At 44.4% G+C, this 24,011-nt stretch overlaps 1 protein-coding gene across 1 annotated transcript in view; it reads left to right on the top strand.

Annotated features, from left to right (window-relative positions):
* palm1a (paralemmin 1a) overlaps positions 1-24,011 on the top strand; it is a 133,837-nt gene that overhangs the window by 90,359 nt on the left and 19,467 nt on the right. The window contains exon 4 of the mRNA XM_055658752.1: positions 6,454-6,584. Within this exon, the coding sequence (XP_055514727.1) occupies positions 6,454-6,584 (131 nt within the window). The remainder of the gene's footprint in view (positions 1-6,453; positions 6,585-24,011) is intronic.

Here is a 24,011-nt window from a genome sequence, read left to right as displayed (position 1 = left end):
TGGAAGGGTTGGGGTCATGGAAACAATCCTCAGTGATCTCAGGTCTGTGGTTCGGCAGTGAGGAGAGAGCCCATTAAAGGTACCACACTGGTTCCATGGTACAAATCGTGTGTCCTGTATCACAAAGCTGTTTGTAAAATACTATAGTACGCAAATTCACAGTTGCATTTCTTGCACTGCTAGAGAGACTATGATTATAATGCACTTCATTGGCTGTTGGGGACTCGAAGTCTCATGAGGCAACACCATGTAAATGCAGCAATTTAATAAATGTACACCCCACCTTTTAGATATAGTTAAACAGCATTTTCAGTCACATTTACATCTTGAAAGTTAAATAAAGAACAGGAATTTCAATGGCGAGCTTCTTGTAACAAAACTGTTACGTTTCATTCTGTAACAGCCGCTGAAACTGACATTGTTGCTTCAATGCAACCTTCCTAATCCACGTGTTGCGAGTTATCGCAATTCCCCACATGTCACCCACCAGGTGCAATCCTTGCAGGAAGTTCGAAAGATGACATATCAGATTAGGTAGCACTCTTCCAGCTATGGGGTGTGTTGCTGTTGCACAAATGGATGCTGATGAGAGGGGAATGGGAGACTGTTGCCAAGGATCGTAGACAAACTCTGGCCAGGAGCACATTCTGAGCAAAAGGGTGCCGCTGAGATACCCCTATGGAAGTAGACAAGGAGACCGATTTAAAGGACAATACAAAACGAGGGCAGTCTCTGAAAGCTGGTAAATACCCATGGCTGCTCATGTGGGCTGAAGGAAACACAGGTGGCATTTCCTCTCATTGAATGTGGCATTTGGGTGGCCTCCTTAAAGCAGCAGTGAGCACCAAACTGTGAGATGTGTTAAGAGACTGGTAGCAGCCTGGAATGGTCCCGATCCCAGGCAACAGTGAATAATCATATCTCCAGAGTCAAAGCAGTCCGGAAACACATACGATATGCATTCGAGGTCACAGGAGATCAGAGATTTCAATGAGAATGGAGAATGCAGTTTGCTTGTTGGACCATTAAGTTGCAGGTTTCGGGGGAAAGATGGTTAAGTGAAACCTGGTTGTTTTGGGAGGAAATAGCAACAGTTGCTTCTCAGGCCAGACATACAGCACGGTCACAGGGTCTTCACCCCAACTGGTCCATTCTGACCAAGATGCCCGTCTAGGCTAATTCCATTTGATAGATTCTTCAAAAGTAACGTTGAAAATCTCACTGAAGATCAAATTTGACCATTGGGCTATCGTTAAAGTCGTTAATAGAAATTTATATCGCAGAGATTGCTAGAGGAATCAAAAATCACAGCAGGAAAAGGAGGAGACATTTTGATTGCTGAGCGCCTAGAAATGTGCGCAAAGTCACTTTGGTTTGCAACAATCCAGCGTTTAACAGCACACTAATTGGAATTTTAGATTTGCACGAATGTTGTTCTAGCTCAAGGACTGTTTTATTTTTCATGGCAACATTGTGCCTTTAAAGTCATTTTAAATCAAAACAGGCGCGTGGTGTCCGCAGCCAAAAACAATTGAAGGGAATCTTGGAATGGAGACAGAGGAGCGGGAAGCTGAGACTACAGTTGTGAACTTTCCCTTGTGGCTGCCAATAACCAAATGTTTGCTCGCTGGCAGGTGTTTCTCGTCAGCTGAACTAAGGAGTGATCCCTTGGGGCCAGTCAGGAAAGCTGCAGAACCGAGCCTCACAGACCGTCCCCTAGTCACTGGCTCGAGTGCTTATGCTTACACTGCAGTTAGGAAGTGTCCTATGGACAACACCCCTTCACTGCCATATTAGATCATTAAGAGTACATACAGTATATGCCAAGAGGCTTCTCTGCACTTCTGGGTTGGACTCAATGTCTCTTTGTTGATAATTCCATTCAAAGTCTGGACGCTAATGCATTTTGAGGTTAATGGCTGTTGTGTACTATCGAACTGAAATGTATCGGCAGGTGAGGAAATAGTCAGACTATGGAATATAAACACCATTAAGATCAATTGAGCTAAATAACTGATGCCCTTGTCAAAATCCAGCGTTATTTCTTTAAAATGGGTGATCTATAGTAATGTTTATGTAAGGTGCTGTAGCATTGGATCTGCCAACTGCTTCCTCAGAAGATCCCATGATCTAAGTCGAAGAGAAGGACCTGGCCAATCCACTGGATACAATTCTTAAGGGATTGGGCAGGCTAGATGCAGGAAAAATGTTCCAGATGTTGGGGGAGTCCAGAACTAGGGGTCACAGTTTAAGAATAAGAGGTAGGCCATTTAGGACTGAGATGAGGAAAAAAGTTTTCACCCAGAGAGTTGTGAATCTGTGGAATTCTCTGCCACAGAAGACAGTGGAGGCCAATTCACAGGATGTTTTCAAGAGAGAGTTAGATTTAGTTCTTCGGGCTAATGGAATCAAGGGATACGGGGAGAAAGCAGGAATGGGGTACTGAATTAGGATGATCAGCCATGATCATATTGAATGGTAGTGCAGGCTCGAAGGGCCAATTGGTCTACTTCTGCACCGGTTTTCTACGTTTCTATGTATGTTGCCCATTGTGTGTAGATGAGTGGAATATTCAGGGAGAAGCTAACGTGGATGGTTACATAGAAACATAGAAACATAGAAAATAGGTGCAGGAGTAGGCCATTCGGCCCTTCGAGCCTGCACCATCATTCAATATGATCATGGCTGATCATCCAACTCAGTATTCTGTACCTGCCTTCTCTCCATACCCCCTGATTCCTTTAGCCATAAGGGCCACATCTATCTCCCTCTTAAATATAGCCAATGAACTGAACTACCTTCTGTGGCAGAGAATTCCAGAGATTCACCACTCTCTGTGTGAAAAATGTTTTTCTCATCTCGGTCCTAAAAGATTTCCCCCTTATCCTTAAACTGTGACCCCTTGTTCTGGATTTCCCCAACATCGGGAACAATCTTCCTGCATCTAGCCTGTCCAAGGCCTTAAGAATTTTGTAAGTTTCTATAAAATCCCCCCTCAATCTTCATGCTTAACATTGGCTCAATGGGGCAAAGAGCCTGTTCGCGTGCCCGGTGATTCTCTGACTATGACTGCCCAGGTACCCTGCTCTGAGATTATCTGATGTTGCTGTTTAAGGAGCCCCAGGTTTCTATGGCCACTCGCGAGATGCCTGCACTGGGCAAGGAGTTTCCTTTCATATTTGGTGGCATAGAACATGGTGGGCTCTTCGGCCCACCATGTCTGCACCAACCATGATGCCAATCTAACTAACGCAGACTTCTGGAATCAGTATCAAATTCTCCAATTTCAGTATCAGTGGTCACTGTCAAAGCTGGCTGTGAACAAACAGGTGCAAATGTGGGAAATCTGAAGCAAAACTAAAAAAACGTTCAGTTTTTTTCTCTGTAGATGCTGTCTGTCCTGCTGTCTCGGAAGAGACAGCAGGACAGACAGCATCTACAGAGAAAAAAACTGAACTGTTGGTCAATCTGATGACCCCACCATTATAGACCTAAAATCCCAGTCCCTAGCAGATGTAGAATACCCTGTACCTGCATTGGAATTAGCCAGGTCCGACACAAACTGGAAAGGCTGGTTATCTGAAATCGGTGAATTCCTTGTTGCACCCAGAGTGCTGAAGCTGCCCATACAGTTGATGAGACATTGCCCCACGAGTTTGTGTATACATCTCGACAGATTAGCTGCCATTATCAAGCTGCCAATGCACTCTCCTAAACAAACAAAACCAATCTTGGTCTCCATCCTATGAGACACTCACTTTGTCTGCTTCCCCCATCTCTACTAATTTAAACATGCTGGTTTTCAAAATGTTCCCAGCTTTGACTGAAGGCCAGCAACCCAAAACATGAACCCTGTATCTCCCTCCACATGTCTTGCCTGAACTGCCTAGTGCTTACAGCATTTTCTGGTTTTATTTTTGGCACCTATTCTCTGTGTTTCTATGTTATTTAATCAACCTCTCGGTACTTGTGGTCGCGGTCTCTCGACTCTGCTGACTCTTTGAAAATGGTGTGATTTCAATTTACAATTCTGAATGACTTCTCCCAAACTCCATAATAATCGTGGTGGTAATTTCACTTTGATGTTTGGCAACAAAACACACATCAATATGGAACTCTTAACACAATGATAGCATCATATCCAGGATGTTATTACAGAGCAATAACCATTTGCATAAATTCAGTTATATTATACTCACTCAGCATGTGAATGGTGATATTGGATTATGATGTCTTGCCTGTCTGATTGTTATTTATAAATTATTTGTTATTCAAGGGTCTTTTGAACTAATATGCAAATATTCTGAACCATTTGGGATCAGCTATCATTCTCAGATCAGTACAGAGTCACAGCTGTTCCAGCTGCTTCAAGCTGGTAACACAGTAACCCAACCTCAGTTGTAGCTCCATTCACTGGAAATTTCATAGTGACTTCCATTTGATGTGCTCATCAATCCTGGCTGAATTACATTTCTTCACATGTCTGGGGCTCCCCTGCTGGTGTAACCGGCACTCGTGCATGAATGGGAAAGGTTCGGGAAGAAGTGCTGGCCCCCTATTGCCAGAATTTTGTTGCTGACTGATAGACCACATCCAATAAAGGGTTGCCACTGGATCTAATGGGTCAGTGGTCAGTGGTGCTTTTTGTCACATGTGTAAACGCACAGTGAAACTTTTTTTTTCATACAGTTCAGTAAAGTATTGCCATATCTAAGCACAATACCCGATTAGCAAAACGTGCAAGAATATTCTGAGACTGCATGCAAGAGACGCCACGTTTGGGCACCATTCCAAACTCTAGTCCATTCTCTAGGTCAGATGAGCGGAGCCTGATCCAAATGCTGTGGGTCTCCAGCTGCCTCCTTCGTGCAATCATCCAGGGAATCAACGTCCCTCTCCTCGCCTGTCCACCTTTATACCCCAGGGGTGCCTTTCTCGGCCGCCCTTGGGGGCGCAATCCTGCAGTTCAAGACTGCGGTTCACACTCCCACTAGCTTTGCTACTCGTATCCTACCAGCTCTCTCCTCTCCGGGGTATCTGGTCTTCGGGGGGTGAGCAGGGGCAGTTTCTTCCTACAGGCCCACCCGATCTTCTGCGTCTATGTAGCAAAGGATGGGCTCAATGAGAGGACCACAATTTTACTAAATCAACTATGGGAAGAAGCCTATTACTGAGCAGATTTGCAAAGCGGTAGATTTATACTGAGATGAGAGCCAAACTTCAGGTAGAAGCTGCAGTGGAAGTATATGGGATGTGGGCAAGCAATGACCCTCTGGCCTGCTGAGGAATGTGAGAAGAATTAATGTCCAAGTATTGGCAAAGCATCTTGCCTATTTTGTGACAGCTTTGAAGTATCACTTAAAAATTACCAATTAGGCTCCAGGTAGTCTTGGTAACCTGAACAAATTCAGTTTGGTAACATTTGGAAAGGAAGACTAAAATAACTGTAACCTTAGTATTAGGTCCTTTTTCCCTGTGGTTATCAGACGGTACAACTCCTCCCCCTTTTGTCATGGGGTAGACTGACACTGCACCCCCCCCCCCCCCCCCCCCCCCCCCCCCCACCCCCCTTTCCCAATCTTCGCACATCCCCAATCCTGGACTTTCCACTCGTCACTTTCATTTCATGTTTCATGTATCTTGGTGTTTATTTATGACTGTTGGCAGACCAATTTCCCACCTGGGATCAATAAAGTGATATTGTATCTTATCGTATCAGCCCATGAATGCAGAGTGTGCTAATTCAGCAAGGACCATATTGTTGGTGAGGAATGCGTGTGCATGGCCCATCTCATCAGAAGCCTTCATGCTTGTTTAGAGTCTGACAAATGGGCAGAGTGCCAACAGATGGCTAGTTTGAGGTTTTTGTAACTCACAGTTTAGCATCAGTAATATGGACCAGATGTTATTATTTTAGCAAACCAACACCACAACTGTGAGGTTTGAGCTGATTTACAGACCGAGGTCAGGTTTTGAGCATTCACATGACACAAATGCAAGGCACAATTTGAAATGACTCCACTGAAGCATTTTGTTGGCCAGCTCTGGTTTGAACAGGATATTGAAAATATGCACGGTCCTGTTTCGGTACGTAGGTCAGGGACAAGTGAAATCAGTGAGAAATACAGAGTTTCATATAGGACCCAAACGTGGTGACTAGTGCACGTCAATTGATGGTAGCCCCAGCTCATTGTGGGCAGGGTAAACCAGCAAGGAATGGATGTGAGGGAGATGCAGAAAGCAGTAAGCAGGACCCTTCTGTGTAGATAAGTTGATAAGTGGGAAATCACCCATTGAAATGACCTGTGATCTAACCATGTAACAGAGGTACGGTCACGAGTATGTATTGCGATTAAAACCCTTTTGACCATCAACATTGATGGGAGAGCCCAGAACACCCAGACCACTGAGTTCTGTCACTTTAGCTGACTCCCATTTCTTTTCCTCACGCAGTCTAAGTCTCTGCGAGAACGATGGCTCCTGGAGGGCACGCCTTCTTCGGCAGCAGAAGAGGACCAGGGGATCAACAAACAGTTCCTGGAGGACAACGTCAAAACGAAACAGTTGGAAGAGACTATCCAGAGGTAACGGGCAAATTACTCATTTGGTTCATTTAGTTTAGTTTAGTTTAGAGACACAGCGTGAAAACAGGCCCTTCGGCCCAAGTCCATGCTGACCAGCGATCCCCATTACGTTAGGGTCACGTTAGGGCCATTTTTGCAATTTTTATCGAAGCCAATTAACCTACACATTGTTTTTATGTCTTTTTCGAGAAGCAGCCAGGATTCTGGCCGCTCACTCTTCTCCCATCTACAATCAGGCACAGGGTATTATGAATGTGAAAACGCTACCTCCAGATTCAGGGACAGTTTCTTCCCAGCTATTATGAGGCAACAGAACCATCCTATCACAACTGGAGAGACGTCCTGAACTACTATCTACCTCATTGGTGACCCTGGGACTACCTTTGATTGCACTTTACTGGCTTTATCTTGCACTAAATGTTATTCCCTTTTCATGTTTCTGTACACTGTGAATAACATATTGTAATCACGTATTGTCTTTCTGCTGACTGGTTAAAGCTTTTTACTTTACCTCGGTACACGTGACAATAAACTAAACTGGACTTGTCAACTGAACTGAACTCACATGGAACAAATCAGCATTACGTCCAAACATATCTGCTTGTGGGAATCCAATAGATCCTCACTAGCGGGTTTCTCAAATTGCTCTCGACATCTGATTTAGTTGGAGAGGGGGCGAGTTTGAAATATCCCATTTCATTTGCACTGACAGCAGGAGAGGGTCGCCTGCTGGGAACCGCTTTTCCTCAGGGGGGCCTCTGGACCACTTCCCACACGCCACAACATTTCCTACATTGCTATTGAAATAATTCCATTTGCTGTCGATAGAAGAACAAGATAAATTAGAAAACAATGCTTGCTGTTGCTTTCTTATTGAACACATGGTGATCTCCTTTATCTAGCAAAAATGTTTCTTCAAGAATCATTACACTTGGGGAATTCAGCCATAAGCTTGTTCCTTGCTGTTGAATGATAAGTCTTATTAAAGCACAATGGGTCGATCTCCCTGCCTTTTATTTTAGTTTAGAGATACAGCACAGAAACAGGCCCTATATTTACCCTACTATAACAACATTTGGTTTTGATTAGTTTAGTTTAGAGATACTGCACAGAAACATGCCCTTCAGCCCAACGAGTCTGTGCCGACCAGCCATGCCTGTACACTAACACTATCCTACACACAAACTAGTGACAATTTACAATTTAAAGAAGCCAATTAACCTACAAACCCGTACTCCTTAGGGATGTGGGAGGAAACCGGAGCACCCGGCGTAAACCCAACCCCACAGGGAGAATGTAAAAACTCCGAGCAGACAGCACCCGTAGTCAGGATCGAACCCGGGTCTCTGGCGCTGTAAGGTAGCAGCTCTACCACTGCACCACTGTGACCTGTCCTTCTCTGCTCTTGGTGGTATGTGAGAGGATTCACAGACCGATTGACAGTTTGATAGGGTGCAGTTAACACTTTTATACCCTGTTGAGAAGGCACTGCGATTGGGGGCTTGAGGAGGTATGTGGGGTGGAGGGGGTTGAGCTGGTTCCTAGACAGCAAGATACACGGAGGGAACAACGTGATGAGGTTTGTCACACCCATTAGTAGAACATAAAACAGTACAGCACAGGAACAGTACATTAGGGTGAATTCAGCACAGTAGCGTGTATCCCATCAGATGTTAACCCAGAGCTTATGCAATGGTGGCTGTAAGAGGTTATGTGTGAACCGGACTATAATATATGGGAGATGGCTCACGACTACCTTCTCAAGGGCAATTAAGGATCAGCATGAAGCAGCAGTTCCGGAAAAGTGAGCCAAAAAAATTGAAGCAAAATTCCTTCAGCAGCAGGGTTACATTTATCAAAGGCCTTTTTAATTAGTGAACAGTAATTGTACCAAGGTAATTAAAATGCTCCATGACATCAGAGAGTTGGTAATATTTCAGTTGCCATCTTCTTTCATTCCCCGTTGAGGTGGAGAAATCAATATCACTTTAATGAAAAAAATGCGATACTTACAACATACAAATTTTTGTTGTAAGTTATGATGTGACCATAATGGTGTGTTGTGTTCGGGCACTTTTCCAATAGCTGCTTTATCGAACACCTTGACCTTAGATTCTCAGTGTTTATTATCCATGTTTGTTCATGAATCCTTGTATGCAACACAGATCTATCCCTTTGGCCTATTGTGTCCACACTATCACTATCAACCATAGAAACATAGAAACATAGAAATTAGGTGCAGGAGTAGGCCATTCGGCCCTTCGAGCCTGCACCGCCATTCAATATGATCATGGCTGATCATCCAACTCAGTATCCCGTACCTGCCTTCTCTCCATACCCCCTGATCCCCTTATCCACAAGGGCCACATCTAACTCCCTCTTAAATATAGCCAATGAACTGGCCTCAACTACCCTCTGTGGCAGAGAGTTCCAGAGATTCACCACTCTCTGCGTGAAAAAAGTTCTTCTCATCTCGGTTTTAAAGGATTTCCCCTTTATCCTTAAGCTGTGACCCCTTGTCCTGGACTTCCCTAACATCGGGAACAATCTTCCTGCATCTAGCCTGTCCAACCCCTTAAGAATTTTGTAAGTTTCTATAAGACCCCCTCTCAATCTTCTAAATTCTAGAGAGTATAAACCAAGTCTATCCAGTCTTTCTTCATAAGACAGTCCTGACATCCCAGGAATCAGTCTGGTGAACCGTCTCTGCACTCCCTCTATGGCAATAATGTCCTTCCTCAGATTTGGAGACCAAAACTGTACGCAATACTCCAGGTGTGGTCTCACCAAGACCCTGTACAACTGCAGTAGAACCTCTCTGCTCCTATACTCAAATCCATCAAACCATCTTTCTATAAGCCCCCCAATTCTCTCACCAGCCCCCTACATTCGGGGCAATTTACAGTGGTCGGTTAACCTGCCAAATCACTTGTGTTTGGGATGTGGGGGGAAACTAGAGCACCTGGAGGAAATCCTGCGCAGTCACAGAGAGAACCTGCAAACTCCACACAAATGGAATCAAGTGAACCAGAGGTCAGGATCGAACCTAAGACATTGTACCTGAGAGGCAGCAGCTTTATTAGCTGTACCATTCGTCTTAGAATCTGAAGACCATTCACGCAGATTAGCGATTGAAACACGTTCTTGGGTTGTGAATCCAATGTTTCACCCTGACTTCCACAGCCATTTCAATACCCTAGTGGTGACCTGGGGTTTTCCGGCTTCACCAGGAAGTCTGACTCTGGAGGGATGGGGAGCCATTGTGACAGCTTTGTGTTGGTGGCTTTGTAATTAGTTAGAATATTCCTGCTCCTGTGACACTGGGTATTGCAGAAATGAGACAGATCGCTTCCCGCCCAACCTCCCTCAAAGCTGCTCAGAATCAGATAGAGGGAGGAGGTGGATGTGCCTCTTCTCTCTGAAGCAAAGATCCTCAAGAGCTTTAATTCACATGTGTAAGAGACAGAGTGTCTCTTGTGGAGGGAGGCAGTGATCCTCAATCCTCAATCTGTTCTCCAATATAGTTTGGCTTCCGCAGTATGTTTGTGACCACCACATGCGTTGCCCCAAGGGCTTAAGAGATGTCCACATATCTAAAATTTGCTGGTTGCCTACTGTAAATTGCTCCTGGTGTGTCGATGGGTGGTAGGAAGATCGGGGAGGGACGGTGTGAGTGGGACAGGTGGTGAGCATGTGGGAGAAAATAGGTTACTGGGAAATAGTGGGAGAATGGGACTGATGGGAATGTTCTGAGACCGACATAGGCTTGATGGGATGAGTGATATCAAGAGAAGTATGATAGATAAAACAAGTATAAGCCACTGGGAGCAGCTGGCTCCAAATCTTATCAACACAACCCTCTGCTAACGCAGAGCCTGCTATTTATTTGTCACTATTTGTAATTTACACTCTGAGCACATGGTTCAGACTGTCGACCCTATAGAGTCTTAGACTCATAACGTGGACACAGGCACTTCAGCCCAACTTGCCCACACCGACCACCATGTCCCATCTACACTAGTCCCACCTGCCTGCTTTTGGCCCATATCCTTCTAAATCTGCCATATCCATGAACCTGTCTGAATGTCTGTTAGATCTTATAATTTTAAATGCTTCGATCAGCCTTGATTTTTTTCACATCCTGGAACAGAACAGTGAACTTAAACCCTTCATGTCCCTGAGGTGATAGTCCAAGGAATTGCTGACACAGCACTTTGGTGATGCCTGATCTTGCAAGCAGTCAAATCTCTCACTGTCGACACTGGGGAATATGGTAGGTTATGGAGGGAGCCAGTTATCTCAGCTGCTGTCGGCAGAACATCTGAGAACAAAACTGCACTGTTCTGCTCAGTGTTTAAATCCACACTTGATGAAGCTATGAAACTTTTAAGCAAGGTCACCTTTCCCTCATTCACTTGCTCCATTACTCTTTGCAAGCACAGTGCACTTTACAGGAGTCGTTCCCAATGGCAAGTTCGTGCTATAAACCGATGCCTTTAATCTTCTGTAGTTTATGAGATTTATTTTTCCTTCTTGCACGTCCTTGCACGGAATATTATCTTATTAAATTTTCACTCATTCCCTGGATCGAAACACATAAAATGATTACAACCATCGTCAGCACAGTTGAGTTCCAATTTTGATTCCCTGAGCTAAAAATGTGTTCATACAATCCAAAAGAAACAACAGTGCACTCCTGAAAATTGCTTTAACCCAGTCGAGTGATTTTGTGCATGTTTCGGAGGAAATTCATCACCTCGTCTTTCAATGGGATTTTCATTCTTCCCAGAAATTGCTTCTGATGTAAATCTCCTTAGATGACGTCAACAAGATGCCTGGGTTTCAACAACTAAGTTACAGAGAAAGGTTGAATAAGTTAGGTCTTTATTCTCTGGAGCGCAGAAGGTTAAGGGGGGACTTGATAGAGGTCTTTAAAATGATGAGAGGGATAGACTGAGTTGATGTGGATCAGCTTTTCCCTTTGAGAATAGGGAAGATTCAAACAAGAGGACATGACTTCAGAATTAAGGGACAGAAGTTTAGGGGTAACATGAGGGGGAGCTTCTTTACTCAGAGAGTGGTAGCGGTGTGGAATGAGCTTCCAATGGAAGTGGTGGAGGCAGGGTCGTTGGTATCATTTTAAAATAAATTGGATAGGCATATGGATGAGAAGGGAATGGAGGGTTATGGTATGAGTGCAGGCAGGTGGGACTAAGGGAAAAAAGTTGTTCGGCACGGACTTGTAGAGCCGAGATGGCCTGTTTCCGTGCTGTAATTGTTATATGGTTATATGGTTATAACAGTAGTGTGATATGCAATATTTATCTCCAGTGAGGCTTTTAAACTCACTAGTCTGAAAAATGCCCCCTCTTATTTATTCATGAACATTCGGCTATTACTAAAGCCACTGAAAGTGTATTATTTAAAGAGCCAATACTCAAATACAATTCTTTGTCCTCACTGAGGTCTGTGGCCTCCAATATTCTCAAATCCTTCCAGAGCGGACCACGGTCACAGTCATTTTCCCCTCTCTACCCTCTGATCAATTCCAGGCTGCTGACCCCTGTCAGATTCACAGTTTGGAGCTCTACTGCATTAGTGAGGTCACCCAAGCTCTACCCTCAAAGAGAGGCGATGTCATCTACTTTTTCTTCAGCCCATGGGTGGGCATGAGAGTTTTCCTACACTGGAGGCTTTCCCAATGTGTGGGCAATCAGATACTACACTCATGTGCTTACTGAGACTTATCTGGCAACTGGGAGTGCCTGACTGTAGTCCCCTCAGCTTCTTTAATCCTAGCCAACGCCACCTGCATCCACTATTCTTCACTGGGTACCTACAACCTCCTGAAAGCAGTCTTCCTGCCACCCCTTTCCCATCATCCATTCATTCAGCATCAAAACTCCCCAGGAGCTGGAAGTGTGACGTTGCTTTCAGTTTGTAGAATGTAGTTCTTATAACTTTGATGTTCTAAGGCACCAAGGCCAGCTTTAGCAGAGGTCACCGACGGCCAAGATGCCGGAACACATGATATTAACAACAGAACTAGAATGTTGGCCTTTATTATAAGAGGATATAAGTACAGGAGAAAAGATGCCCGACTTTAGTTCCATTGGGTCTTGATGAAGATTGTGTACAATTTTGCTCTTCTTAAACGTTGAAAGCTCTGGGTGCTTTTCAGTTTGATGTGCCACAGGTTTATTAAAACACCCAGCTCTGAAGCAGGTAACAAAACAAGAAGCATATCGTAGCTTCAGGAAGATTTGTTCTTTGATATCGTAACTGGCTCACATTCGATGCTGGTTCATGGCTAGCAGTGTGTCGGGACAATCTCAAGAGCAGGAGGGCGGAACTATTGGGTGAAGGTTCACTCAAGCATAGACCTGGGGATGCATCCCCAGCCTGGTCCATGACACAATCCAGCCGTCCACCACCCCATAGACTCCTTCTGTACTTCACACTGCCTCGGTAAAGTAGCAAACATAATGAAGAACCTCTCCCTCTCCACTCTCTCGTCAGACAGAAGATACAAAAACTTGAAAGCTTCTTCCCTGCTGTCATCAGACTCTTGTATCTTATATTCTGGGGATGAATGTTCCATTCTTCCAATCTACCTCATTGTATGTACACTTTTTCTGCTGCTGTAACACTTTATTTTACACACTTTATTTTCTCTTTTGCAGTACTGATGTACTCATGTATGGTGTGATGTGCTTGGAGTTTTTCACTGTATCTTGACCATAATAAACATGGTATTAAATATGGTTTGGGAACAGCTCCATCCAAGACCGCAAGAAATCGTAGAGAATAGTGGACACAGCCCAAACCATCACACAAACCAATCACCCTTCCATTGACCCCACTTACACCTCACGCTGCCTTGGCAAGGCAACCAGCATATTCAAGGTTGTCGCACCCTGGCCATTCCTTCTTATCCCCTCTCCCATCGGGCAAATGGTATAGAAGGGTGAAAATGCACAACTCCAGATTCAAGGACAGTTTTTTTCCCCCCAGCTGTTATCAGGCAACGGAACCATCCTACCAACAACTAGAGAGCAGCCCTGAGCTATTATATACCTCAGCGGAGACCTAGATATCCACAGGCAACTTTAACCCACAATCTAATTCACAGGTGAAATGCTGATCACCAAATCCAGTTCATGGGTTGCAAGCGGAGGCAATAGGAAAATTTATTTCTTAATAATAATTGGTGCAGTGTGACACAAAGTTGCAGTTGACTGCCAAAGTTGTGGGAACTGCAAGGTTCAGCTGTTGTCATTGCCAACTTTGCTTTTATTCTCTACAGTAATCTATGCCAAGTGTTTCTCTTACCAATCTTCTCCGTTCTCCAAGCCTGCAGAGACAAGCAGTGGAGTAAGGACTTTTCTACCCCTCACCCTTGATCTGCTCTGCTATTCAAAACAACGGGCAACCGATCGGAGCTTTGGTTTGAGGTGCATTTACCTGTCTTATCAAACTATCAAATTATCAAACTCACATTCAGAACGTGTAAGTGACTGGGGGTGTGGATGATTTGGTGACTGGGTGTGTGACTGGGTCAGTCAATGGGTGTGTGGATGATTTGGTGACTGGGTGTATGAATGGGTCGGTCAATGGGTGTGCAATTGGGTTGGTGACTGCGATTGTGAATATGTTTGTGAATGGGTGTGTGAAAAGATCAATGAGTGGGTACGTGAGTGTGTAAGTGACTAGGTGTGCGAATGGGTCAGTCAATAAGTGTCCAATTTGGATGGCGACTGGGATTCTGAATGTGTTTGTCACTGGGTGTGTGAAAAGGTCAATGAGGAGGTGTGTGAATGTGTTTGATATTGGGTGTGTGAATGGGTCAGTCAAAGAGTGTGTGGATGATTTGGTGACTGGCATTGTGAATGTGTTTGTTTCTGGGTTTGTGACTGAGATTGTGAATGGGCTGACAGTTGGCTGTGTGAATGGAAATGTGAATGGTTTTGTGAAGTGTGAGAACTGACTCATACAGTGTTTGTGAATGTTTAAAAAAGAACTGCAGATGCTGGAAACATCAAAGGTGGACAAAAATGCTGGATAAACTGGAGAGAAATGGAGGGAAGGAATTAGCGACATTTTAGGTCGAGACCCTTCTTCAGACTGATTCAGACTTCTTTAGTCTGAAGAAGGATCTCGACCAGAAAGGTCGCCTATACCTTCTCTCCATAGATGCTGGCTCACCCGCTGAGTTTCTCCAGCATTTTTGTCTACCTTCAATGTTTGTGAATGGTCTGATTATTGAGTGTGTGAATCACTGGGACAAACTTCATTCACACATCCTGTCATCATTCCCCTCACGCCTCCAGCCAGCGGCTCTCTCATAGATCCAGGACGTGAATGGGCTGCAAAATGATACTCTGCCCTGTCAAACGCTGATTAGTTTATTTAAGGTAGGAATGATTTAAAGAGCAGAATTGCGGCGTGCCATTGAAATGTCTCGCCACACAAAATTCAAAATTGCCCTGTGCGCCATCTGACTGCATCACAACACCAACAACACTGTGTTGATCCCACCGTCACTGAGGCATTCAGTCTGAAACGGCCTAAGTGACCTGTCAGTGCGAGAGACCACTTTCCATGTGATTTATGTTGCAGAGCAGGGAGAAGTAATTATCTGTGGCAGTTACACGACCTGCATTGAGATGAGGCTTGCTATCTACTCAATTACCGGCAGCGCTGTTACGAGTTCCCGTTGCTTTCAGCCAAGGAATAATCTTTTGTGTTTGAGTCAGGCCTTTTGGTCTGAACATTGCCAGTGTTTGTATCTGCAGTTTTGATATAGACAGAATGGAACACTGCTGTCAGCAATGAGAGATACGGCCCATATGTGTTTCACTGGGAAATGCCCTGACATTAATCACACCCTGTTTAGTTTTAAGCTCTGGTCTGGTGTGTGGTCATCAGCCACAGCCCCATTCACTCAGCACAGTGACTGGGAGGCTCCAGTGTACAGTCCGAGGCTGCGAGGGGAATGAGGATCACTCCATGGCTGCCTCACAGTGAGGGTGGCAGCAACTCTCCTGAACTCCGCAGCTTCCCAGATGTCAGAACGGACATATGAGGAAAGAATGGGTCGACAGCTTGTATTCACTGGAGTTTAGAAGGATGAGAGGTGTTCTGAGAGAAACATATACAATTCGTAAGGGATTGGACAGGCTAGATGCAGGAAATATGTTCCCGATGTTGGGGGTGTCCAAAACCAGGGGTCACAGTTTATGAATAAGGGGTAGGTCATTTGGGACTGAGACAAGGAAAAAATTTTTCACCCAGAGAGTTGTGAATCTGTGGAATTCTCTGCCACAGAAGGCAGTGGAGGACAATTCACTGGACGTTTTCAAGAGAGAGTTAGATTTAACTCTTTGGGCTAATGGAATCAAGGGAAATGGGGAAAAAGCAGGAATGGGGTACTGATTTTGAATGATCAGCCATGATCATATCGAATGACGGTGCTGGCTCGAAGGGCCGAATGGCCTACTCCTGCACCTATTTTCTATGTTGCACCGACCGACTGTTACATCATGGCCACATTGTCCTGAAATCTTTACAGGAAGTGCTGTCACTGTTCCAATGTAGAAGGCTTTGCAGCACAATCATACACAGCAGGATCCCATGTTAGTGTTTCATCAGTTGATGTTGGTTGAAGTCTCCAGGAGATCGCCCTGCGTTATGTCAAATTAGTGGCATTGTGCCCACTTCAAAGAGGTGCGTATTTGTGGATGAGCCTCACAATAATTCAAACAATCAGCTGGTCTGTGTGGTGAAGAACCCTAATCAAAGCCTCCACTGACAAATAAAGGAACGGACATTGGCATGTTCTGTGCTATTTAATCCGATGCACAACAAACAAGCTACACCAAGTTTTCAACATGTTGCCCAGTACCAAGCTGCTCAGGCAGTGATCTCAAAACTTACTTCTTATGGTCACAGTAGACACGCAAAATTAATAGGCATAAAGTCATAGAGCACAGAACCAGGTCCAACTTGCCCATCATGCCAACCATGATGTCCCATCTACGCTAGTTCCACCTGCCCACATTTGGCCCATATCCCACTAAACCTATCCTATCCATGTACCCATCTAAATGTATTTTAAATGTTGTTATCTTACCTGCCTCAAATACCTCCTCCAGCAGCTCATTCCATATACCCACCACTGTCTTTATACAAAGTTACCCCTCAGGTTCCTATTAAATCTTTCCTCTCTCACCTTAAACTATATCTTCTGGTTCTTGATCTGGGTAAAATATTCTTACTTTTAATCTGGCTAAAAGATCCTGCATTCACCCTATCTATCCCCATCATAATTTTGACCTCATGGCCTCTATAAGATCACCCCTCGTCCACCTGTGCTCGAAGTCCCAGCCTTCCCTTGTAGCTCAGTCCCTCAAGTCCTGGCAACATCCTGGTAAATCTTCTCTGCTCTATTTCAGCTTAACGATACCCTTCCCATATCACGGTGACCAAAACTGGATATAGTACTCCAAATGCAGTTTCCCCAAAGTCTTATGCAACTGTAACATAACATCCCAACTTCTATGCTCACTACCCCGACTGAAAAAAGCTAATGTGTCAAAAGACTTGTTGACACCCCATCTACCTGTGGTGCCACCTTCAGGGAACAAAATACCTGCACTCTAGATCCCTTTGTTCGACAACATTCCCCAAGTCATTTTGGGTTTGACTTCCCAAAATGCAAAACCTTGCATTTATCTGCATTAAACTCCATTAACCATTCCTCAGCCCACTTGATAGACACAAAAAGCTGGAGTAACTCAGCGGGACAGGCAGCATCTCTGGAGAGAAGGAATGGGTGATGTTTCGGGTCGAGACCCTTCTTCAGTTACTTCATCTTTTTGTGTCTATCTTCGGTTTAAACCAGCATCTGCAGTTCCTTCTTACACACCTCAGCCCACTTGCCCAGCTGATCAAGGTCCTGCTGAGATTTTTGATAACTATCTTCACTATCTACGATGCCACCAACTTTAGTGCCATCTGCAATCTTACTAATCATGCCCTGTACATCCCCTCAACAAACTAATGAGGATCCTGGTACCAGTGGAAAAAAGTTTAACACCAGCATGGTGATGACCCTGCCTAATGTGCAACTCAGCAACATATGGATGCGTGATTCTACAATTTGATTACAGATCAGGATGGAGTTAGTTGATCAGAAATGAGCCAATGATGAGAGCACTGCAATTGGCCACAGATAACATTGGCGCAGGAGAAGGTTCTCATTAGATATCCATGAGAACACTGATGGAAAGTGTGGATGGTTTGTTTGGGCTGGTTTCAGCTTTTCTATGACATTTCCTGGTCAGGAATTACTCATTAACACTTGGAACTGAAGAAAGCACTTGGGCCAAGCTGAAGAAGCTGTGAACAGTCCAGCAGACAATCCAGGTCTACATTTCGAATACCTTCTATAAAGGAGTGGTTCTGAATTGATGGACTTCCAGTTACATTCCAACTACGTTCTGGTGCAAGTCAGGAAGAAGAAGTGCGATTATAGTGGAAGAGTCTGCCTCCATCCTCCCACATCCCCATGCTATATCTTGCAGGCACTCCTGGGGGAGATCCTGCGGAAGTGGTGAACCCCAGCACAAGTCCTCTGATGTGAAGTTCATGAGTTAGAAGGAAGGAAGGATAAGAGAGGTCGCATCTTAACACGGTCCGCATGGAAATAATCAAAGAGCACTGAGCATTGGTCATGACACTAGCCCGAGGGGCAATATTTGGGAGAATCACCCCTTGATTTTAATCTCATGCAGTTAGAATAGATTGGGTCACCTTTACACCTCGCAATGTATACTTTCCCCTCGTTTCCTGAGCAGATAGGAGATGTCTATACACGTCAGAATTCATTATGCTACTACCATCAGCAGTTGTATCATCAATGAAGATAAGTGAGCCAGTACCTTATGAGACTGAAAAAAGAATAAATGCCCAAGCCATAACACCCCCACCATCGTGTTTCACAGATAGGGTGGTATGCTTTGGCTCTCCTCCATACTTTTGCCATCACTCTGATATAAGTTAATCTTCATCTCATGTGTCCACAAGGCCTTTTTTTTCCAGAACTGTGGTTGCTCTTTGAAGTACTCTTTGCAAAGTACGTGGTCATCTATTTTGGCGGCTAACTATAACGTAGTCATCCAATCTTTTGGCGGACTAACACACCTGAAGAGTGTTTTGCATCTTGCAGTGTTTATTTTTCTTCTGATACTTCTTCTTCTGTTCATGCCTGCAAGTCCCTTTGCGTTTAGTAAGCTCACCAGTGCTCCTTTTCTTCTTAATGGGTTCCAAACCATTGACAAAACAATTACACACTGAAACAGGAGTGTTTCCGTGCCGAACACGATCCCCTGGGACAGGTGTTTCAGACCATAACCCTCCATTTTCTTTATTAGAGAAAAAACGAAACTTCTTCCCCCTCATGTTATCTTCTGTCCCTTAATTCTGGAGGTCTGTTTGAATCTTCCCTACTCTTGGCTTATCCTGTCAACTCTGTCTATCTCCATTTGCGACCTCTTAGTAAGCTCACCAGAATAAAGTGCTCCCTTTCTCTGTAATGGTTGCTGAAACCCAGGCAAACAGTAAATCTCCTCTGTTGGTCTATTTAGTTGACCTCATTTTGGTTTGGATGATGATGTCTCTAACAGTTTTATTCTTGTTTCAGTCTCATAATGGCTTATTTGACTTTCATTGGCACAACTTTGGTCCTCGTGTTGATAAACAGCAATAAAAGTTTCCAAAGGTGATAGAAAGACGGCAGTAAAGACTAGGTGCTGAGATCTCTCTTATACCTGCATTAAGGGGCATTTAAACACACCTGAACAATTACAAACACCTGTGAAGTCATGTGTCCCAAACATTATGGTGCCCTGAAATGGGGGGACTATGTATTAACACAGCTGTAATTTCTACATGGTGAAGCCAAAATGTATAAAAATACCCTTTAATAAAATTTGACAATGTGCACTTTAACCACATATGATTTTTTTCTATTACATATCTCAAATTGTGGAGTACAGAGGCAAATAATAAATGATGGGTCTTTGTCCCAAACATTATGGAGGGCACCTTAAATGATCTGGACTTGCAAAAGGACCACAATTTCAAAGATTACAAACAATGCATTACGTGGTCATGTAGTAATCATGAACAAAGCAGATGGCTCCAAGCAGGTCTCAGATTGTGAAATGAACATATGAAATTTATTGCAGATAATTGGAGACTGACACACTATGGGATAACCAGGACGGAGGGGCAGTAACATCTAAATAGTAACAATCTGAGATAGACACAGGCACTGAGGCACTTGGGAGTGCATATTCTCAAAACGTTGAAGGTGTGTAAGAAGCAAAGGACCACAAGCTGGGCTCTCAGCTGAGGTTTAGACTCATATCCGAGTCCCAAGGGACATGGAGCAGTGATTAGTGAAGAGTTTCAGAACAGCAATGATCTGACTGTGTTCCTGGGTTCAGAGACTTCCTTCCTGTGATTTCGCAATTCTGTACTTTGCCGGACTTGAGGGGCTGAAGGATCGTAAATTTATCCCTTAGTGTCTGCGCCGGTTCAAATGGTTGGGCCGGCGCAGAGTGAATCATGCCTGCTGTCAGCCTGTTCATTCAGCTGTTCAGCTTATCGAGGTCAGCAGCAGTTGACAAGCAAGGGCCTTGGAATGTGGATTTGCAAGGAGAAAACCCATGGTTTCCATAGCAATGCTGAGGCCTGTTTTTGACAGTGCCCTTTCATTGTGCATGTGTTACATAACGGCACTTAGAATGATTTATAAATGTTCAAACAGCTACATGGAACAGTTCAGGCTATTGGCCTGTGGCCACTGTGGAAGGCCCTTGTAGGCAAAGCTGTAAGAGAGGAGTCAAAATCACAGAGGGTGCATGCACTACTAACTGTTCCCACAAGGGGCAGCACTTAGAAATTTGCTGCATCCATTTCCTTACGGAAAACCCAACAAAAGTCTTCCATTTCTTGCCGTTTGTCCAACATTTTTTATCGCTGATTGGCACAAAATGCTGGAGTAACTCAGCAGGTCAAGCAGCATCTCTGGAGAAAAGGGTCTCAGTATGAAGAAAGGCCTCGACTCAAATCGTCTCCTAATCCTTTTCTCCAGAGATGCTGCCTGACCTGTTGAGTTACTCCAGCAATTTGTGTCTGTCTTCAGTGTAAACTAGCATCTGCAGTTCCCTCCCTATACATTCGAATAGCTGACCTCCTGGAGTGTTTTTTAAGTAGTGTGGCATCTCAAGTCAATCAAATTGCATGTAGTTTCTCACTCCGAATTCTCTGTAAATTCACTTTCTCCAGAGTGGAATGGAGTATTTGTGTATCTATAACAATTGGAGCAGCCACTTCCAGTCACAAACCATCCCCTCCCCCTCACCCCACAATACCCCCCTCCCCCCCATTCACTGGTCAATCGCAAACAGAATGACATAATTCCCAGACATAACTCCTATTAGAGCATGGCGGAGAAATTAGAACAAATTAGGAGCAAGAGGCGGCCATACAGTCATTGGAGCTACTCTGCCATTCAACAGTTGACTGATCTTCTAACCCATTCTCTCATGCACTTGAAACCTTTGTCGGGAAGTCTATCCAGCCCCTTAAAATATCTTCAGTGCCTTGGTGTCTGCATTCCTCAGTGATCGTGAATTCAACAGCATCACCAGAATCTGAGTAATTTTCTCCTCATCACTCAGTCTTAAATATCTTATCATGTATCCTGAGAGAGTGTCTCTGTGTTCTATATCTAGCCACAGAAACATCCGAGCCATATCCAGTCTGTCTCATACTATCGGGATCTTGTACCTTTCAGTTACATCCCTACAAACTCTTCGAAGTTCTGGTGATTACAAACCCAGACAACTTAATATATTCTCAAAGGATGGTGCTGCCATCCCAAGAATTAGTCAGGTGCACTTTGCTGAACTCGCTCAATAGTGAACCTTAGCTTACGTTATGGTTTTTAGGTAGGGAGGCCAAACCTTCACACAATACTTTATGGCCGGCATGGTGCCGCAGCAGAAGAATTGCCGCCTTACTGCGCCAGAGGCCCAGGTTCGATCCTGATCTCAGGTATTGTCTGTATGGAGTTTGTACCTTCTCCCTGTGACCGCATGGTTTTTCTCCAGGTGCTCCAGTTTATCACACATTTTAAAAACCTGCATGTTTGTAGGTTAATTGGTTTCTGTAAATTGTCCCTAGTTTGTATGATAGAATTAGTATACAGATGATCTTTGGTCTGTTTCCATGCAACTAAATCAATACTCCTGGCTTCACCTAGCCTGTGTATTATGGCAGCAAGATATAGGTGATCCTATACACAAGTCCTCTGTTTATGAAAGTCAATATATCTTGTCTTCATGACTTGTTTCAGTGACTATTGTACAAGGATACCCAAGTCTCTTTGTGCATCAACTCTTCCCGACCTAACACCATTAGGAAAAACTTTTTCAAACAGAGGGTTGTGAGTCTGTGGAATTCTCTGTCTCAGAAGTCAGTGGAGGCCAATTCTCTGTACGCTTTCAAGAGAGAGTTGGATAGAGCTCTTAAAGATAGCAGAGTCAGGGGATATGGGGAAAAGGCAGGAACAGGATACTGAGTGTGGATTCTGGTTTCAAACTCCACCCTCCTATCTCCAGATAAGACCCTCCCCTGATGATAGTCCCAGACCCAACTCTTTTCTCAGACCCATACACTCAAATCTAGCCCCCAAAGGTATGATAGGGAGAGGGTACAAAGGATATTCACCAAGGTACTTCCTGGCCTGGAGCGTTTCAATTATGCGGAGTGTTTGTAGAGGGTGTGTCTGTTCTCCTTGGAGAGGAGAATCTACAGGGGGGAGATGACTGAGATATGAACAATAATGAGAGGTATACATAGGGAGATGGCAGGAATGTTTCCCCATATCAGATAAAAACCAGAGATATAAATCATAAGATCATGTGACAGGAGTAGAATCAGGCCATTTGGCCCATCAACTTCTAATCCCTTTCTCTTGCCTTGTCCCCATAACCTCCAACACCCGTACTATTCAACAATCTATCTATCTTTGCCTTAAATATATCCACTGACTTTGCCTCCACAGCCTCCTGACAAAGAATTCCACAGATTCACCACCCTCTGACTAAAGAAATCCCTCTTCCTCTCCTTCCTAAAAGAACGTCCTTTAATTCTGAGGCTATGACCTCTAATCCTAGACTCTCCCATTAGTGGAAACATCCTCTGCACGTCCGCTCTATCCAAGCCTTTGCGTGCCTATATTTGCCCAAATATAGATTCAGAGCAAAACACAAAGTCAGATGAATCCAGGGTGGAAATAGACAGGAGACATTTTAGGTTAGGACCCTTCCTCAGACTGATTGCAATAGGCGCGAGAAGGCTGGGAAAGAGGTGAGCGCATGACAAAGCCTGGTAAGTAATAGGTGGATGCAGGTGACGGGGGTATGATCGGCAGATGGGTGGATTAAAAGACAATGCTTATGTGTCTAAAGGAGACAAAATGGCATCAGATATGGAGAGGAGAGGAGGAGAACAATGTGAAGCCTGAGGGATGGATATGTGTGGAAGAGGATATAGATTCAGGACAATTAACATCAGGACCAATTAACCTACTAAACCACTTGGCTTTGGGAACCCGAAGGAAATCTACTTGATCACCGGGAAATGCTCAAACTCCACCCAGAAAACTTCGGAGGTCAGGATTGAACCCAGGTCACTGATGCTGAGAGGTAGTGGCACCCCACCACAAATGAGCAAAGGAATCCTTCACAGCAAATACTTACCTCAAGCCAACATTGTGACAATGATCAGTCTCTTGCTGATCCACACATTGCCTGCTAGATTACCACAAGTCCGACTATCGCATTGTCTGTGAGACAATTTGAGATGTTGTGGCAGGTGCCATATAAATCCAAATACCGAAAAGATCTATTGCGACTTGCACAATAGATTATTGGTGGCAGAAACAATGGCAAACATCTTCAGAAAGACACAGTTATCTTGGTAACTTCCTCTTCTACCTAAGTATCGAGCAGTGATTTCGGAAATATCTATTCTGGTTTGTGAGCCCTCCTGTGAAGAGTCCCCATGGGTACGTCTGACATGTCAATGCTGGGAGGCTGGAGGTGGCTGTGGTGGGTGGGGATGCTGACATTCCATTCAACATCGCCGTGGCATTTGGAAATTGTAAAGTCACGCTGTTAAATGAAATTCATTGCGAGGTAGCATTTGGAGAGTGTGGGCTGCTGGAGCCCAGGAGGTTAACTCCAATTAAATATTTTCCCATCCAGAAAGAGGACCAAAGCCTCCTCGTCTGAAGCAGGGTTCCGGCCCAAAACGTCACCCATCCTTTTCCTCAGATGCTGCCTCACCCGC

This window comes from Leucoraja erinacea, chromosome 29 (assembly GCF_028641065.1).
Source record: "Leucoraja erinacea ecotype New England chromosome 29, Leri_hhj_1, whole genome shotgun sequence".
Taxonomy (NCBI): Eukaryota; Metazoa; Chordata; class Chondrichthyes; order Rajiformes; family Rajidae; genus Leucoraja; species Leucoraja erinaceus.
The sequence above is the reverse complement of the archived record's forward strand: the minus strand, read 5'-3'. Positions and strand labels throughout refer to the sequence as shown.